At 41.9% G+C, this 17,007-nt stretch overlaps 1 protein-coding gene across 6 annotated transcripts in view; it reads left to right on the forward strand.

The window, feature by feature from the left end:
* anchor (integral membrane protein GPR155 homolog anchor) overlaps positions 1–17,007 on the forward strand; it is a 131,563-nt gene that overhangs the window by 100,867 nt on the left and 13,689 nt on the right. For 5 of the 6 annotated variants that reach the window (XM_076202900.1, XM_076202895.1, XM_076202897.1 and 2 more), the window contains 12 exons: positions 4,583–4,737; positions 4,991–5,110; positions 5,336–5,505; positions 5,808–5,914; positions 7,554–7,763; positions 8,056–8,177; positions 8,335–8,500; positions 12,213–12,368; positions 12,518–12,617; positions 13,078–13,270; positions 13,452–13,591; positions 16,189–16,347. In XM_076202900.1, coding sequence (XP_076059015.1) covers positions 4,583–4,737; positions 4,991–5,110; positions 5,336–5,505; positions 5,808–5,914; positions 7,554–7,763; positions 8,056–8,177; positions 8,335–8,500; positions 12,213–12,368; positions 12,518–12,617; positions 13,078–13,270; positions 13,452–13,591; positions 16,189–16,347 — 1,798 coding nt within the window. Of the gene's footprint in view, positions 1–3,529; positions 4,131–4,582; positions 4,738–4,990; positions 5,111–5,335; positions 5,506–5,807; positions 5,915–7,553; positions 7,764–8,055; positions 8,178–8,334; positions 8,501–12,212; positions 12,369–12,517; positions 12,618–13,077; positions 13,271–13,451; positions 13,592–16,188; positions 16,348–17,007 lie in introns of those variants that run through there. The other variant, XM_076202896.1, reaches the window with a different exon arrangement.

The following is a 17,007-nucleotide window of genomic DNA, read 5'->3' on the forward strand; positions in this document are numbered from 1 at the left end:
CTACTATACAAAAAAAAATGGAAAACACAGAAGGGATACAAGGTATATTACTAAACTGGATGAAGGATTTCATTGCAGAAAAATGAGAGTAGTACTCTGGGAAAAGAGCTCAGCTTGGGAGGAGGTGATTAGTGGAGTTCTACAGGGATCGGCATTGGTTCCAATAATGTTCGCTATGTATGTGGAATGTTACGTGAGCGTCTTTGCAGACGATGCTAAATTGTTGAGGAAAGTGAAAACCGAAACGGATTGGGAATCACTACAGAGAGACCTAAGCAAGGTTTGGAAATGGAATCGGAAGTGGGAAATAGACTTCAACATTAAGAAATAATGGACTTCGGAAAAAGTAAAAAAAGAATATCAGGATAATATACAATTAGAGCAAAGGAAGTGAAGTACATACATTTACCAAAGGCATTTTCCCCCTTACACGGGGGGGGGGGGTAGCCAAAAAGAAAAAGGCATAGAAACCACTCCCACCCATTCCATCCCCAACATACTCCACTCCCCTCCACCCTGTTCCCTCCCCCACATCTTGGCACTTCCTGGATGACGGGTCATCCCTGCATCCTGTCCACTGCCCTGGGTCAGAAGCAGTGTCGCAAGACACAGCATATCCACCCCCCCCCCTCTCCGTCCCCTCATGCAGAAAAGGAGAAGACGGGGAGAAATCCCTTTGGGCTTCGTCAATTTCTCATACATATTCCCTCACCCCCATCCCTCCCCATGCATCACATCACACAACCCTTCTCCATTCACCCCTATCGTCTGTCCTCTCCCGTCCTTCCTCAACAGACATTCCTCTCTTTCGTAATGCCCCTTTTACCCCATCCAACCATCTCATCCTAGGACGTCCCTCATATTCACCCCTTCCACCTGTGCCTTCCACACTTCTTTTACTAATTTTTCTTCACTAATTCTTTCCATGTGTCCAAACCAGTTATAGAAGAGTCCTACAAAAAAAAGGTTTCCACACAGAGTAGAACAAACTTAATAGAGGGCAAAAACTATACACGAATTTGAGAGCAAACTAGACACTGCGAGATACAAAGATGGGACTCCACGAGCGTAGCTCCCCTTCCCGTAAGATACAACTAGGTAAATACACATACTCAATGGCGCGGTGGTAGAGTTCCCGGCTGCCACTACGGCGCTCCGGATTCGAATCCCGCCCAAGGCTGAAAGAATCAGTATAGCTGCGCTGTGAGTCGTTACTCCAACTCTTGTGGGCGGGGAGTTGGGAGTGTGTGTGCATGTAAGGTCACACCATTACCCATAGATCGGTTATATATGATCTCTGAGATCTACGGGAGAGAAATAGCTGTCGAACACGAGTCCAACACGTGATCCAAGACCATGATGAATCTCTCTCTCTATTTGTCTATAGCGCGATTAACAAGCAAAATGTGTAAGAGAGATTAGATAAGCTGATGACCCATACAAGAAGAGTTAAGAACGATAAGATAGGACGTGTTTAGAAAAATGGGGTAAAGAGACTGATAATGGGAAAGGACACAAAGAGGGCAGGCATAGCGAAGAAATGGACACGACGGTTTTGGTCTAAGATGCCAAGAAGCAAAGTTTTCACAAAAGCGTGTTTTATTGTTATTTTTTATTTTTATTTTGTAACTGTGGGACGAATTGGAAAAATGAGTGATGGAAGAGGATGATTAAGTGAATTTAAAGCGAAGCTTCGTAAGTGGGAATATGGGGACGGGACACCGTGAGCATTGTCTTAGTTCTGTATATTTAAGATAAATGAATACGAACGCACGCACATACACATGCGCTTATACACACACACACACACACACACACACACACACAGATACGCACGCACACACAAATGCACGCATACACACGATCTTATTCATACACACACACACACACACACACAAACACACACATACACACACACACACACAAACACACACATACACACACACGCACACACGCGACATTGTGGTCACCCAGTACCAAAAAGAATATAAAGAAAATAGAAAGAATCCATAGAGCAGCAACAGAAATGGCACCTGCACTTGCAAACCTATCATACGAGGAGAGATTGGCTAAACTGGAGTTACCGACGCTGGAGCAAAGAAGAGAGAGAGGTGACCTACTGACCATCTACAGAATCATGAAAGGCACAGATATACTCGATAGGGAGGACTTACTAAACTGGGACAAGAGAAACACAAGAGGACATGGAAAGAAAATAAAAAAAAAACATAGCTACAGAAGAGAACTGAAGAAAAACAGTTCTCCACATAGAGTAGTGGACACTTGGAACAAACTGGATAATGAAACAGTATGCGCAAAAACCATTCATGAGTTTAAAAGTAAACTAGACACTGCGAGATACAAAGGCGGGACACCACGAGCATAGCTCCCCTTCCCGCAAAATACAACTAGGTAAATACAACTAGGTAAATACACACACATGCACACACACACACACACACACACACACACACACACACACACACACACACACACACACACACACACACACACACACACACACACTCACTCATACACACATACGCACGCACACACACACACACACACACACACACACTCGGTGGCGCGGTTGGTAGATCACTGGACTGCGAAGTACGGTGGTGCTCGCAGTACTTGGTTCGAATCCTGCTCAGGGCCGAAATTATTTCGGTATCGCTGCGCTTCGGGTCGTTACTCTGACTCTCGTGGGCGGGGAGTTGGGTGTGTGTGTGTGTGAAAGGTCATAGCATTACCCACAGATCGGTCATACGAGCTCTGAGCTCTCTTCCGGGAGGGAAATAGCTGTCGATCACGAGTCCAACACGTGATCCAAAGACCAAGGTGAACACACACACACACACACACACACACACACACACACACACACACACACACACACACACACACACACACACACACACACACAAACACATCTCGACGGCGTAGTGGTAGCGTTCGCAACTGCTATTTCAGCGGTTCGATTTCGCCCAGGGTTGAAATAATTTAATTATCGCTGCGCTGCGAGCCGTTACTCTGAGTCTCGTGGGCGGGGAGTTGGAGGTGTGCGTGTAAGGTCACATCATTGTCTATAGATCGGTCATATATATGAGATCTCAACTCTCATCCTGGAGGGTAATAGCTGTCGATCACGAGTCAAACACATGGTCCAAGACCATGGTGGCACCCCCCTCTCCGCACAACACACACACACACACACACACACACACACACACACACACACACACACACACACACACACACACACACACACACACACACACACACACACACACACACACACACACACACACACACACACACACACACACACACACACACACACACACACACACACACACACACACACACACAGAGAGAGAGAGAGAGGAATTGCATTGTCGTTTAGGAAACCCTCAAACACGTACCAGGTTGAGAAATCGGCGATCGCAACAATGAAAGTGAAAACGAAGGGGCTGTGGGGATGCGGATGGCGGAGGTTGTGTGTGTGTGTGTGAGTTTGGAACCTGAAACGCCCAGTGTCGCTTGAACTGTAGGTGGGAGAGGATCGACGCCTGTCACTATTATTCCAAGGTCTTGCATCATTTCGGCGTAGGCCGCGTCAGCTTCAAAGGGAGCCAGCCAGTATGTGACAGATGGTGTCATGGAGGGGGGATGCCCCGTGGCTGAATAAACTCGCCAGGCGACAGGCAGAAGGTTTATGAAGTGTTTTGGAAGGGCAGCCCCCCTCCATGGCTGAATGGAATCGTCTGGCCACTTTTGTGAGAAATGTACTTTTCGTGGATAACATTGAAAGAGTGGACACATAATTAGTATTATTTGAAGTGAGGTGCAATATGGCATCATTCATTCCCATAAAAATGTTTACAAATTTGACTTTTGAGGAAAAGTTTGTGTGCGGAAGGTTTTTTATCTTATGGGGTAATGGTTAGATTTGCAAGCTGGTGAAAATGGATAATGACAGCTATGAATACAGGTGGAGAGCTATGCATTTGTCTGAGGCTGGCAAATCCTTAATCACAACTAGATATATTTGTTGTATCACCAAAAAGAAAATATGGAAAATTTGGCACAGTCGTCTTCTTCGATATTTTCGCATTCTCCTTTTCGTAGTAAGTACTAAAGCATTAACATTGTGTAGATTAGGTGAAATCCTAGATTTTGTATTTGTAAAGAACAGCTGTTTTTTGTACAGAAGCACTGTATTCAGAATCTGTTAACCAATATGTTGTCCCAGGTGTATTGTGCAGGAGTGAATGATACATGCATTTTCATATATGGAGTGTTGTACCTTCTTGGTATATTGTGATGACTCCTTTGTTACCAAGAGGGTGCAATGGATATTGATAAAATACTTCATGGCAGCCAGAATAAAGAATTAGAAATGGGTTTTGAATGGATGAAATCTTATTTATGGTTTTGAATGGGTATAATCTTATTTATGTTTGGTAATGCTTTGTCACCCATACAGTTTACATTACTACACTTGTCATTGAGACATGTGTTATTTCTAAAGTTTGTCAGCATGTACTGTTGTTGAGTTATTTTATTTATTTTTTTCTAGATGTATGGCCAGCTGGAATTTCTCAAGATGAACATGAGCAATGACACAGGTGGAGAGGCTGACAGCCCCACTGTTAGTCCAGATGGAATGGCGGATGTTGCATTTTCGAATCTCTATCCAGCTGTTATTGAGTGTTTTGTCATCATTCTCTGTGGGTATGTATACTTGTTACTTACAGGCCTCCATTGTTATATGATACATCAGTATGTAATGCACTATTTATTTCATGTATACAATTGCTCGATCTTGATACCCTTGTCACTATATATTTGGCCAGTTTCACTTGTACAATCAATCAGGTTGGTCATTTGTTGAGGCAGCAGGTATATATGGGTCAATAAGTTGATTGATTGGCAAACGAGGCACTCCATTACATGCAAGACTTATCATTTGATGTTTGTTTAACAGGTATATGGCTGGCCGATGTAACTTGATATCACAGACTGAGTCCAAAGGGCTCGGAACATTTGTAGGAACTTTCTCTCTACCTGCACTCATCTTTATGTCCATGGCACAGTTGGATTTTAGGTAAGAAATGAGCGAAAGATCTATAGTTGTTTGTTCTTATGGGCTCAGCTTAGTGGCACTCTATATTTCATTCTGGTTAATGTCCTTCAAATGGCTACAGTTTTCCTGTGTATTCATTTAATTGAGTTGTAAAGGATTAAGCCACACTTATAATATCTTGTCTTACAACTATGATACAGTGGTTATATTTTTCCCTGCCTTCATTCTTTCTTCATGATGTTACAGCTCGGTGAATTGGCTCTTTCTTCTATCAATCTTTTTATCGAAGTCATTGGTATTTTTTATGGTAGCATTGATCACACTGCTAGTGTACAAACCAATCGACTTTGGCAAAGCTGGACTCTTTGCTATCTTCTGTACACAGAGCAATGACTTTGCCCTTGGATATCCAATCAGTAAGTTGTGAATATTTCATGGATTTATTTAATTTGTTTCCTTCTTAGTAAACAATTCAGATGGAAGTCTTGCATTTTGTCTGAAATTATTAATTTATTTATTATTCATTTATATATATATTTTAATAACTGAGCAAAGATTGACAGAGATATCATATAAAGTTTTGTTTACATAATAGATAAATTAGCCTTATTCCTTTGGTTCGCAATTTAAGTATAAGTATTTTCAACATGACATGAAGGTGTCAGTTTCTTTTATTACAGAACATAGTTCAGTTGATTTTTTTGTGCTTCTGTTGCAGTTTTGGCACTCTACAACCAGACTCATCCTGAGTTTGCATTATATCTTTACCTTGTGGCACCCATCTCCCTGGTTTTTCTGAACCCCATTGGTTTTCTTTTGATGGAGGTGAGTCTTTGTACCAGTAATATGATTTGTATAGATAGAATGACATATGTTTATATACCAAAAGGCTTTTTATATACACTTGTAGGAGGGATGGGTAAATCAAAGCATACAAATAGGTGAATACCCACCCAGCACTCATCCCACATCTAGCCCATACCCATCCAAGAAACTCGTTCATTGTCCTCCTACTTAGCTCCTCGTGAATGAAGGGTTATCCATGTATCCCACCTCAGTGCTTAGGTCAGAGGCATCTTGAAGAGATATGGGTGATGGGGTGGGGTTGTCATGTAGTGAAGTAGTGAGAGTAAACCAACTTTGGTTGTTGGATCCTGCCATGGGTGGGGCACTGTTTTAACTTACCAATGCAGAATGAGCACTTGCCTGTGGCTGAGAACAGAAGGGACAGCTTGGGTAGTAGGTGGGGTTTTAATAATTCATTGGTAATTACCAGCACATCTATTCTTGGGGACAGAGAGGAAATCGGTATAAAGGGTAGTAGAAATTAAAAGTGATCAGCTTCAGGTGGAGTCCTTTATTTCACATTACAGGCGGTACCAATATACCATTGGTCCTGCCTGTAATGTAGAATATAGGACTCCACCTGAAGCTGATAACTTTTAATTTCTATTACCCTCTATGTATGCATGTCCTGAAGCTGATAACTTTTAATTTCTATTACCCTCTATGTATGCATGTGTGTATATATGTACAGGCGGGACCAAGCTCCAAGTACGAGTACATACATACATACATACATACATACATACATATATATATATACCAAAGACTTTTTTCCCCCTTACAAGGGAGGTAGCCAAAAAACAAATGTATAAAATCCACTCCCACCCATTCCATCCCCACATACTCCACTCCCCTCCACCCTCTACCCTCCCTCTTATCTTGGATCCTCCTGGATGATGGGTCATCCCTGCACCTTGCCCACTGCCCTGGGTCAAGTTCCAAGTAACTATGGATAAATCATAAATGAGTAGGGTTGTAGGAACAAAGATTTGTATAATAAGAATTTTTTTTAGTTCCCAGATTTCTTTTTCTCTCTTTTTTCATATTTTGAGTGAAGTGTTGATGGCCAAAATAAACCCAAAAAGAAGCAAGAAAAGTAAAATTATTGTATTGCTTTCCTTAGTCATGGAAGTTAGCTAGATCTGAATCCCTCTCAATCTCGTTGACAGTTTAAAGCAGTGGTTCTTAACCTCTTTCCTTGTTTGCACCCCCTCCAAATCACAAACCAGTTCTCGCACCCCATTGTGGAATTGATAGAAAAAAAAAGGTGTAAATAACAGTTGTGTTTTTAATCTTCATTCATATAACTGACAACAAAATAATGCATTACAAAAACTCATTTTACTTATATTATAAAAATAATTTTGAATTCATATTATAAAATGGAGAAATGTATGCTTGTTTTTTCCAGCCACAGCATCTACCCACTCTCTATGAAACTATTATGCACCCCTAGGGGGTGAAAGCACCTCCCTGTTAAAAACGACTGGTTTAGACTTACACCTCTACCGTCTGCACATTATATACCCTGTTTGATTTTGCACGCATGCCAGGAACTAGTTCCTTTATATAAAAAATCCTGTACTGAGAGAGCGTTTTTTTTTTTTTTTTTTTTTAGATTGGAAAGCGCAGATCAGTAGGGGAAGCTGAAGATGAACGAACAGTAAATACTGTGCCTGGCAGGAAAGGAGAGTCAGGTGTTCGCCTGGCACTTCATATAATGCGAGACATTCTTCTGAATCCTGTTGTATTTATGACAGCTCTTGGGATTATTGGTAACTTCATCTTTGACCATAATTTACCAAACATTTTGGAAGGGATTCTGAAGGTAAGTGCTGAGATGTTGGATTATGGAATTGCTTAATGTGTAAGTTGTGAAATTTGTTAAGGCTCATTGTGTTTAGATGAATAAGAAATTGATGCCATACTTTGGGTATTCAGGGAATAGCATTGATTTTCCCACTTTGTGACATTTTTCAATGTTGGCATTCTTCTATTGGTAAGTGTAGATGAAAATTGAAAACCTTCAGAAGAACTTTTTTGTTTTATTGTGTTTTTGTATTTATCCATGTATTTGTTTATTCATTTATTTATTTATTTTTGTTGTTTGTATATTGCAGGTGCTAGGACAGGCATTTTCGGCATCAGCACTTTTCCTTTTGGGCCTTCATATGGTTGGCAAGATCCAAACATTACGAGGCTCAGGTTTAGTTGTGCCTGGCATTCTTATTGCTGTTAAGACGTAAGTACAGTAAAGATCAGAATGTCTGTTAGGTTGCAAGTTCTGTGCTAAACATGAATGCCTTTGTAGTTATAAAATTCATATCAGATTAGATAAGCTTTGCATTACTCTGTGTTTTTATTCTTTTCCTTATCTTCTTATGATTCATGATTTTCAGCTTGATTCTGCCACTGGTAACTCGAGAAATTGTCAGTTTACTCAAGCCTGGATTGTCTGCTAATGAAACAGCAGACTATAGCAACTATGGGTTCCTCTATGGAACTTTCCCAACAGCACCCAGTGTATTTGTCTTCTCTACTCAGTATGGAGTTGCCATTGACTTGGTGAGCTTAGAAATTCATGCTTTCCCATGTAACCTGCTTTGATATTGTATTAAAGAGTTCTTTAGATAGAAGTGCTCCCCCGTCATAGAACAAGTACTTTAGTTATACATTATTCCACAGTATAGGGTATTGACTGCATAAGTTTTCTGCAGTAAGTATTTTAGGAGCTTTGGATACACCCCTGTGGACTAGAGCCATGCATCATACTTTTATGGTTGGAGAATGATTTTTACTCAAAAAAGAATGCTTATTATTTGTAACATCTACTTTCCCATGTGCTCATGGTCCTTTATACTTCCTCTCTACTTTTGCTTTCTCCAAATCCACAAAGCAAAGGTACATTTGCTTCGCTTTCTCTCATGTCTTTTCACTAAGTTGTCTAGAGTGAAAATCTGATTGACACAGCCCCATCATTTATGAAAATTGTACTGTTCATGTCACATCCTCTCCTCTCTTTCATTATCTTTTTGCATTATAATTCTATCATTCACTTAAATTGAGATGTTTACAGGGCTGATGTCTCTGTTGTTCTTAACTTGAGCTTGCAACATTTTTCCATCTAAATTGGCACTACACACTCTATCCTCCAGTCCTCAGATACTTTTCCTCATTCACAGCATACATTACCCACTCTTACTAACTATACTTGCACAACCTTACCACCTTTTTCAATCATCACACTCATACATACATATACCAAAGGCTTTTTCCCCCTTACAAGGAAGGTAGCCAAAAAACAAAGGCATAGAAACCACTTCCACCCCTTCTATCCCCTACATACTCCACTCCCCTCTACCTTCTTCCCTCCCTCTTATCTTGGCACCTCCTGGATGATGGGTCATCCCTGCATCTTGTCCACTGCCCTGGGTCAGAAGCAGTGTTGCAAGACACAGCACATCCACAGAAAGGCCACTTCATTAATCAGCACTCCCCCCTCTTTCCCAAAGCCCCTTTTACCCTATCCATCCATCTCATCCTAGGTCATCTCCTTATATTCACTCCTTCCACCTCTGCCTACCACACCTCTTTTACTAATCTTTTGTCACACATTCTTTCCAGGTGTCCAAACCATCCTAATACTCTTTCATCAACCCTATCTCCCAACTCCCTTTCCACCCCTGTTCTCCTCCTCACCTTATTTCTCACTCTCTCCAGCCTAGTAACCCCTATCATACTTCTCAGGCATCTCATCTTGAACACATTTAAACTCCTCCTCTCTTCCTCTCATATATTCAATGTTTCTGCCCCATACAGTGCTGCTGGCACAATCACTCCTTCATACAATCTCCTCTTAGCATCCATTCCCAAATGTCTATTTCTCATTACACTTTTTAACACCCTATGGCATTTACTCACGTATCTTAATCTACATTCTACCTCCACTCCCTCTCCTCCCTTTCCTGCCACATTCACACCCAAATATCTAAAATTATCTGCTTCCTCCAGTCTCTTTCCCTTAATACTCTCTTCCAGTCTGCTGCCACTTTCTCCTCTTGTACATCTCATCACATTACTTTTATCCACATTTATCTTCAACTTCCTTCTTTTGCACACCTTCCCAAACTTTGTCACTAACTTTCTCAATCCTTCTTCTGATCCTGCTATAAGCACAGCGTCGTCAGCAAACAACAACTGGCTTATCTCCCACTTTTCTCCTTTTTTTTTTTACCATCTCTAATCTCTGACCCACTACCCTTGCATTTACCTCTCACACCACCTCATCCATGTATAAATTGAACAGCCGGGGACATAACACATCCCTGATGAAGTCCCACCTTTACCTCAAACAACTCACTATTTTCATTTCTAATCCAAACACAAGCTCTCTTCTCTTTACTTTGTACCTTGCGTATGATTCCCTTGTCCTAATTTATAACCAATCTATGAAAGCCTGCTTCTCTTCTACACCCTTCTTTGGTTCCTCATCCCACCACTCACTACCCTTCCTTCTATTTCCTCCCATCCTCCTTGTTCCACACACCATCTTTGCACACCTTATGACTCCCTCCTTGAACCATCCCCATTCCTCCTCAACTCCTAGTTCTACTCTATCCTTCATTCCCTCCCACTCTTCTCTCAGCTTCTTCTTATACTCCTCCTTTTCTTTCTCATTTAAGCAGTTCACTCTAAGCACCTCCCTACCTTCTGCCCTTTTCCTCATTCTCCACCTATCCTCCACTCTCAACTTCCACCAAAAAATGATCTGATATTCCCCCAGTCTCTCCCCTTAGAACATGTACATCCTTAAATCTTCCCACTATACTCCTGGTAACCACAATATAATCCTTTAATGCTCTACCTACCACCCTTCCACCCACCACCTTCTCCCATGTGAACTTATGCTTGATTTTCTTCTGAAACGCTGCATTTGCTATCATCAACTCTCTTTTGAGACACATCTCCGTCAACTCTCCACTATGATTTTTTTCTGGAACTCCATACTTCCCAATCACTCCATCTATTGGTTCATTTCCTACTCTAGCATTAAGGTCACCCAATACAACTACATTGACATTTCTCCTTAATCCTTCTATGCACTTGTTTAAATCCATCCAAAAAGCCTCCCTTTCCTGTACACTCTTCTCACTACCAGGCCCATATGCACTTACAAAAACTCGCATCTCCCTGCCCAGCTTCACCATCATCTACATTAACCTTGAAGAAACCTCCTTCCACTCCACCACATGTTTACCTATCTCTTCACTTACTAGTATAGTCACCCCTTCTCTCCCTCGTCCTCTCTTCATTCCTGAGAACCTCCCAGCTACACTTCCAAACTCACACTCGCCCCTCCCTCTCAACTTAGTTTCACTCAGTGCCAACACATCCATTTTTCTTCTCACAAACATTCTGTCTATCTCTTCCCTTTTACTTTCATCTGTACCACATCCATGCACATTAAATGACCCAAACCTTAGGGTACTGATTGTAAAACTCCTAGACCCTCTTATGTCTCTACTTTTTTTAGGAATGTCCCCTTTGGGGCTACAGGTAGCAGGATTCCTTGTCCTATACCCATCCCATCTTTTGTCGGCTTATACAACTCAAGTGGGAAAAATTGGTGGCAGCATTCTTTTCCCCCACCACAGGGTTAGATGAAAAAAGGAAATGAATATTCAGAGAAATGGTACAGGACAGTAACAAAGGGTGGGGGACAGCATAATGGAGGGACAGTTGTAGTATAATAAAAGTGTCATAATTTCTCTATGAACAGAGGTTTTCTCTATCATAGACAAAATGATGTGTGGCTCTGGTCCATAGGGGCACCCCATATAGACCCAAAAGTATCAGCTGCATGCTACTTTGCCACAATAACATGCAGCCTCACAAAATAACACTTTTCATATTTCAACCTTGCCACTGTATCCCTTGCTTCATTTTTATAATTTGTGGTCCACCATGCCTACCCGCCTTTCTTTGTGTGTAATGTTCCCTTTCACCACCCACCCACCCAACAACCATTACTTACTCTCTGACTTTGTTAGATATTTATGTCTTTGTTGGAATGCAGCAATTTAAGACTATATGCTGTTATTGCCATTATGCATTGCCATCAATGTCCTTCTTGCCATCATGCAGGACTTGAACTACTGTCCAAGCTCTTCTCACCAGATATTGGTGCACTAGTGTGCTCAGCTTCCCATGGGGAATGGTTTATTGGATAAAAAAAAAGTTATTCATTTATATATTTATTTTTTGCTATTCTTTTCAGATTGCTAGTGCTATGGTTGCTTGCACCTTCCTATCTGCTCCTCTGATGTTTGTGTCAGCCAAAATGGTAACCTTGGTGCACATCAACCCACTAGACTATGTTAAGGAACTGGAAGCCTTCATGTTTAATGTCTCCATTATTGGACTGATTTGCACAGTGAGTAACTGAGCTCGTTTTACATATATCATGCATGATTTATTTTATTTTTCTGCAGCTGGTGTGTGGGCAAAATATTTTGCATTTTAAATGGTGGCCAGACATTCACATAATTAGATAGCAGTTTAATTTTTTTTTTTATCTTGCAGCTTTGGGTTCTCATCGTCTTCCTCTTAAGCAAGAAGTGGAAGAAAGTTCCTCATTTTGTCACTCTGTGCCTTGCTATTTCACAATGTTTGGCTTGCATTGGTAAGTACCTGTATACTTGTTTTTGTATTTACCTAGTTGTATTTTACGGGATGAGAGCTATGCTTGTAGTGACCCGTTTTCGTATCTCTCCACATCCAGTGGCATTCATTGTTTCTCTGTTCAATTTGTTCCAGACATCAATCACTCTGTGTAGGAAACTATTTTTTTTTTTTCAGGTCTCTTCAGTAACTGTGTGTAGTTTCTTTTCGTGTCCTCTTGTTTCTCTTCTGGCCCACTTTAATAAGTTGTCTCTAACGAGAATTTCCATCCCTTTCATAATGATATGATTTTCTAGCTTTAAAAAGCTATAAAAACATTCTTGTTTTAATATGTTTTTGGAAGACATGTAAAATATGAGTTGTTTTATATCATGTTGTTTGCAGGTGTTTAATTCATTTTAGATTGTTGATACTAATTGGTGTGTTGATATGTTCTTATTTGTAATGATTACTTTTAACAGGTGCACTGCTGTGGGCAGTTGTAGATTGTAATCACTCATGGAAGCTGTACCTGCAGTTCATCTTGTTCTCGTGGGGTGTTTTTGCATCAAGGCTGTGGACAGCTCTCCTTGCAGTGACCCTCTTCATGCTACGCTGGCGTTCCTTGTGTTTCGTTCTTAGACTGCGCCCATTTTTGGCAGTTATTGGATGGGGGTGAGTTGAATGTTGAAGATATATAGTACAAAGAATCTTTAGAAAAATAACAGGATACAACACATAAGAGAAATAATGTTAAAAGTTGGAAATAATATATCATTGTAATCACTTTTGCTTGACAATTAACATAAATTATTGTAAAGTACTAGGGAATGTACTAAAAAGTTTGTGTTTGCAGGGTACCTGGTGTAATTGTGTTGGTGTTGATTCTGGTTGTTCAGCAGGAGTCAGAGGTAGCCAACAAACATGATCCGAACTTCCAGTACGGTGCCACGCAAGCCATTGTTGCACTACTCCTCCTTTGGTTTAGTCTTTTTAGTAAGTAGTAAGAGGAGTGTCTGTAGAGTAGGTAAGGGAGAAGGCAAGGGATAGATGTGAGTGGAGAATGGTTGTGAATGGAATATAAATTGATGCGACCCAAAGAGATTTCTCCTTGTATTCTCTATTGTCACATAAGTGTACGAGGGAGTGTCACTATAAATGAAGTGGCTGGCTTTGCTGTAGATGTGTGGTGTCTTGCTGCATTGCATCTGATCCAAGAAATGGGCAGGGAGAGGAATGACCCATCATCCACAAGGAGCTGATAATGGGTGAGAGGTGGAAGTGTGAAGGGTGGGGTAGGTGCATGTCTTGGCTGGTTACTTCACTTATAAGGGGGAAGAAACCTATTGGTATACAGATAGGTAGTCAGTTACCTATAGTAATCAGTTTTCGAGAGTGAATATTTACATTTCCTAATGAATGAAAAAGGAAGTTGTATGGATGAGTGATTGTACCCTCAGTACTCCATGGAGGAGACCTGGAATATAAGGAGATTGAGAGGAAGAAACTGAACTTTTTGTAGATAAAGTGTTCAAGAATGAATATATACCAAAGGCTTTTTCCCACTTACACAGGGGGTAGCCAAAAAGAAAAAGGCATAGAAATCACTCCCACCCATTCCATTTCCCATATATTCCACTCCCCTCCACCCTCCTCCCTCCCTCCTATCTTGGCACCTCCTGGATGTTGGGTCATCCCTGCATCCTGTCCACTGCCCTGGGTCAGAAGCAGTGTCGCAAGACACAGCACATCCACAGCAAGGCTGCTTCATAAATTTGGCGACCCCACCCCCCTCTCCGTCCCCTCATGCAGGAAAGGAGAAGACGGGGAGAAATCCCTTCGGGCTGCGTCAAATTCATTTCTCATACATACTTCCTCACCCCCCCATTCCCCACCCACTCCCCCTCATGCATCAAGAATGAATAGAATTAGAAAAGTAGAGGTAGGTAAGGCCAGTGGTGGGATTCAGCTGGTTCTTACGAACCTGTTCATAGAATTTTGCAAGCTCTGTGAACCAGTTATTAAAAATTGGCCCATACAAGCTATAATACAGCCTAAGTGATATCAGCATGCTACTGGCCTAGTGAGAGAACCTGTTTTGAATCCCACCAGTGGGTAAGGGAGCTCTCAGATAGGGTTAATTAGAGAGTATTGAGGTGATTTGGGCATATGGAAAGAAAGGATGGAGTGAGTTTGAGAGGAAGACCAAGAATAAGGTGGATGAACAGGTGGAAGAGGGTTTGGATACACATGGAATGTATGTTGAGCAAGGAAAAAAGAATGCCAATGTTAGGAGTGAACAGAGAGAGGTTGTGGATATCTGAAGGGAGATTCTCTTTTGTTTCACAACTCATTTTGAGTAGATGAGGATAGGGTCACCATAGAATGAGGGAATGGGGTCAAACCATCTCAGGTTGTCAGGCTTTGCTGCGGAAAAGCTACGTCTTTCTGCATTGCCTTTGATTCAAATAGTGTGACCTTCAGAGATGAATGAAGTAGCCTGGCAGCAGGTACTGAAATACATACATATACCAAAGGGTTTCTTCCACCTTACAAGGGAGGAAGCCAAAAAACAAAAGCATAAAAACCATTCCCACCCATACCATCCCTATCACACTCCAGCCCCCTCCACCCCCTTCCCTCTCTCTCACCTTGGCACCTCCTGGATGACGGGTCATCCCTGCATCTTGTCCACTTCCCAGGGTCAGAAACAGTGTCGCAAAACACAGCACATCCATAACAAGGCCGCTTTATCAATTGGCGACCCCCCTTCTCCATCCCCTCGTGCAGAAAAGGAGACGGGGAGAAATCCCTTCGGGCTGCATCACATTTTTCTCACACATACTCCCCCTCCCCCCACCCATTCCACTTCATGGATCACAACATCATCCATACACAACCATTCTCCATTCACTCCTGTCTTTTGTCCTCTCCTGTCCTTCCTCAACAGACATTCCCCTCTTCCCCAAAGCCCCTTTCAACCCATCCATCCATCTCATCCTAGGTCACCCCCTCATGTTCACTCCTTCCACTTCTGCCTTCAACACCTCTTTTACTAGTCTTTCTTCACTCATTCTTTCTATGTGTCCAAACCATCCCAATACTCTTTCATCCACCCTATCTCCCAGCTCCCTTTCCACCCCCGTTCTCCTCCTCACCTCCACATTTCTCACTCTGTCCAGCCTAGTAACCCCTATCATACTTCCCAGACACCTCATCCCAAACACATTCAAACTCCTTCTCTCTTCCTCTCTTATGTTCCATGTTTCTGCCCCATACAGTGCTGTCGGCGCAATCACTCCTTCATATAACCTCCTCTTAGCATCCATTCCCAAATGTCTATTTCTCATTACACTTTTTAATCCAACAAGGCATTTACTCACTTCTCTCAATCTACATTTTACTTCCACCTCCACTCCTCCCTTTCCTGCCACGTTTGCATCCAAGTATCTAAAACTATCCACTTCCTCCAGTCTCTCTCCCATAATACTCACTTCCAGTCTGCTGTCATTGAAACAAAAATTGATCACAAATTTTTTTATGCATGAGAGACCAAGGGTGACAGGTTGATTGAATTTTTATGCCATTTACAGCAACAATGGTCTGTCTCATACTGCATCAGCGCTATGAGCGACGATACTCTCAGTACGAGTCTTTGCTGAACCTAGATGATCCAGTTGAAGAAGGGGGACTTCAGCAGAGACCATGTCGCAGTAACCGATCTTCTCCTCGAACATCTCGAACATCTACAGGTAAATGGTCGCAGAATCAGAATTTTTTTGTTTTGAAATCTTGATGTGTAGAAGTATGTTTAACCACTTCAGTATGATGAAGCCTACATAGACATCATGAGGCGCAAGTGGGTACACAAGGATGTGTGCGTCAGCATCTTGATTATATATATTTTTTTGTAGTTGAACATAAGTTACCCTCAGATTCTGTGAATTGGTTTGATCGTGTTTTCTGTGTTTATTATTACATACATACATATACCAAGGCTTTTTCCCCCTTACAAGGGAGGTAGCCAAAAAGGAAAAATGCATAAAATCATTCCCACCCATTCCATCCCTGAATACACTCCACACCCCTCCACCCTCCCTCTCATCTTAGCACCTCCTGGATGACGGGTCATCCCTGTACCTTGTCCACTGCCCTGGGTCAGAAGCAGTGTCGCAAGACACAGCATATCCTCAGCAAGGCCGTTTTATTAAATCGGCGACCCCCCCTCTCCGTCCCCCCATGCATAAAAGGAGAAGACGGGGAGAAATCCCTTTGGGCTGCGTCAAATTTTGCTCACACATATTACTTCACCCCCCATCCCCCCACCCATTCCACCTCATGCATCACAATATCATCCATATACAACCATTCTCCATTCACCCCTGTCTTCTGTCCTCTCCCGTCCTTCCTCA

Source organism: Oratosquilla oratoria, chromosome 19 (assembly GCF_046742065.1).
Source record: "Oratosquilla oratoria isolate Oo_2021 chromosome 19, ASM4674206v1, whole genome shotgun sequence".
Classification (NCBI taxonomy): Eukaryota; Metazoa; Arthropoda; class Malacostraca; order Stomatopoda; family Squillidae; genus Oratosquilla; species Oratosquilla oratoria.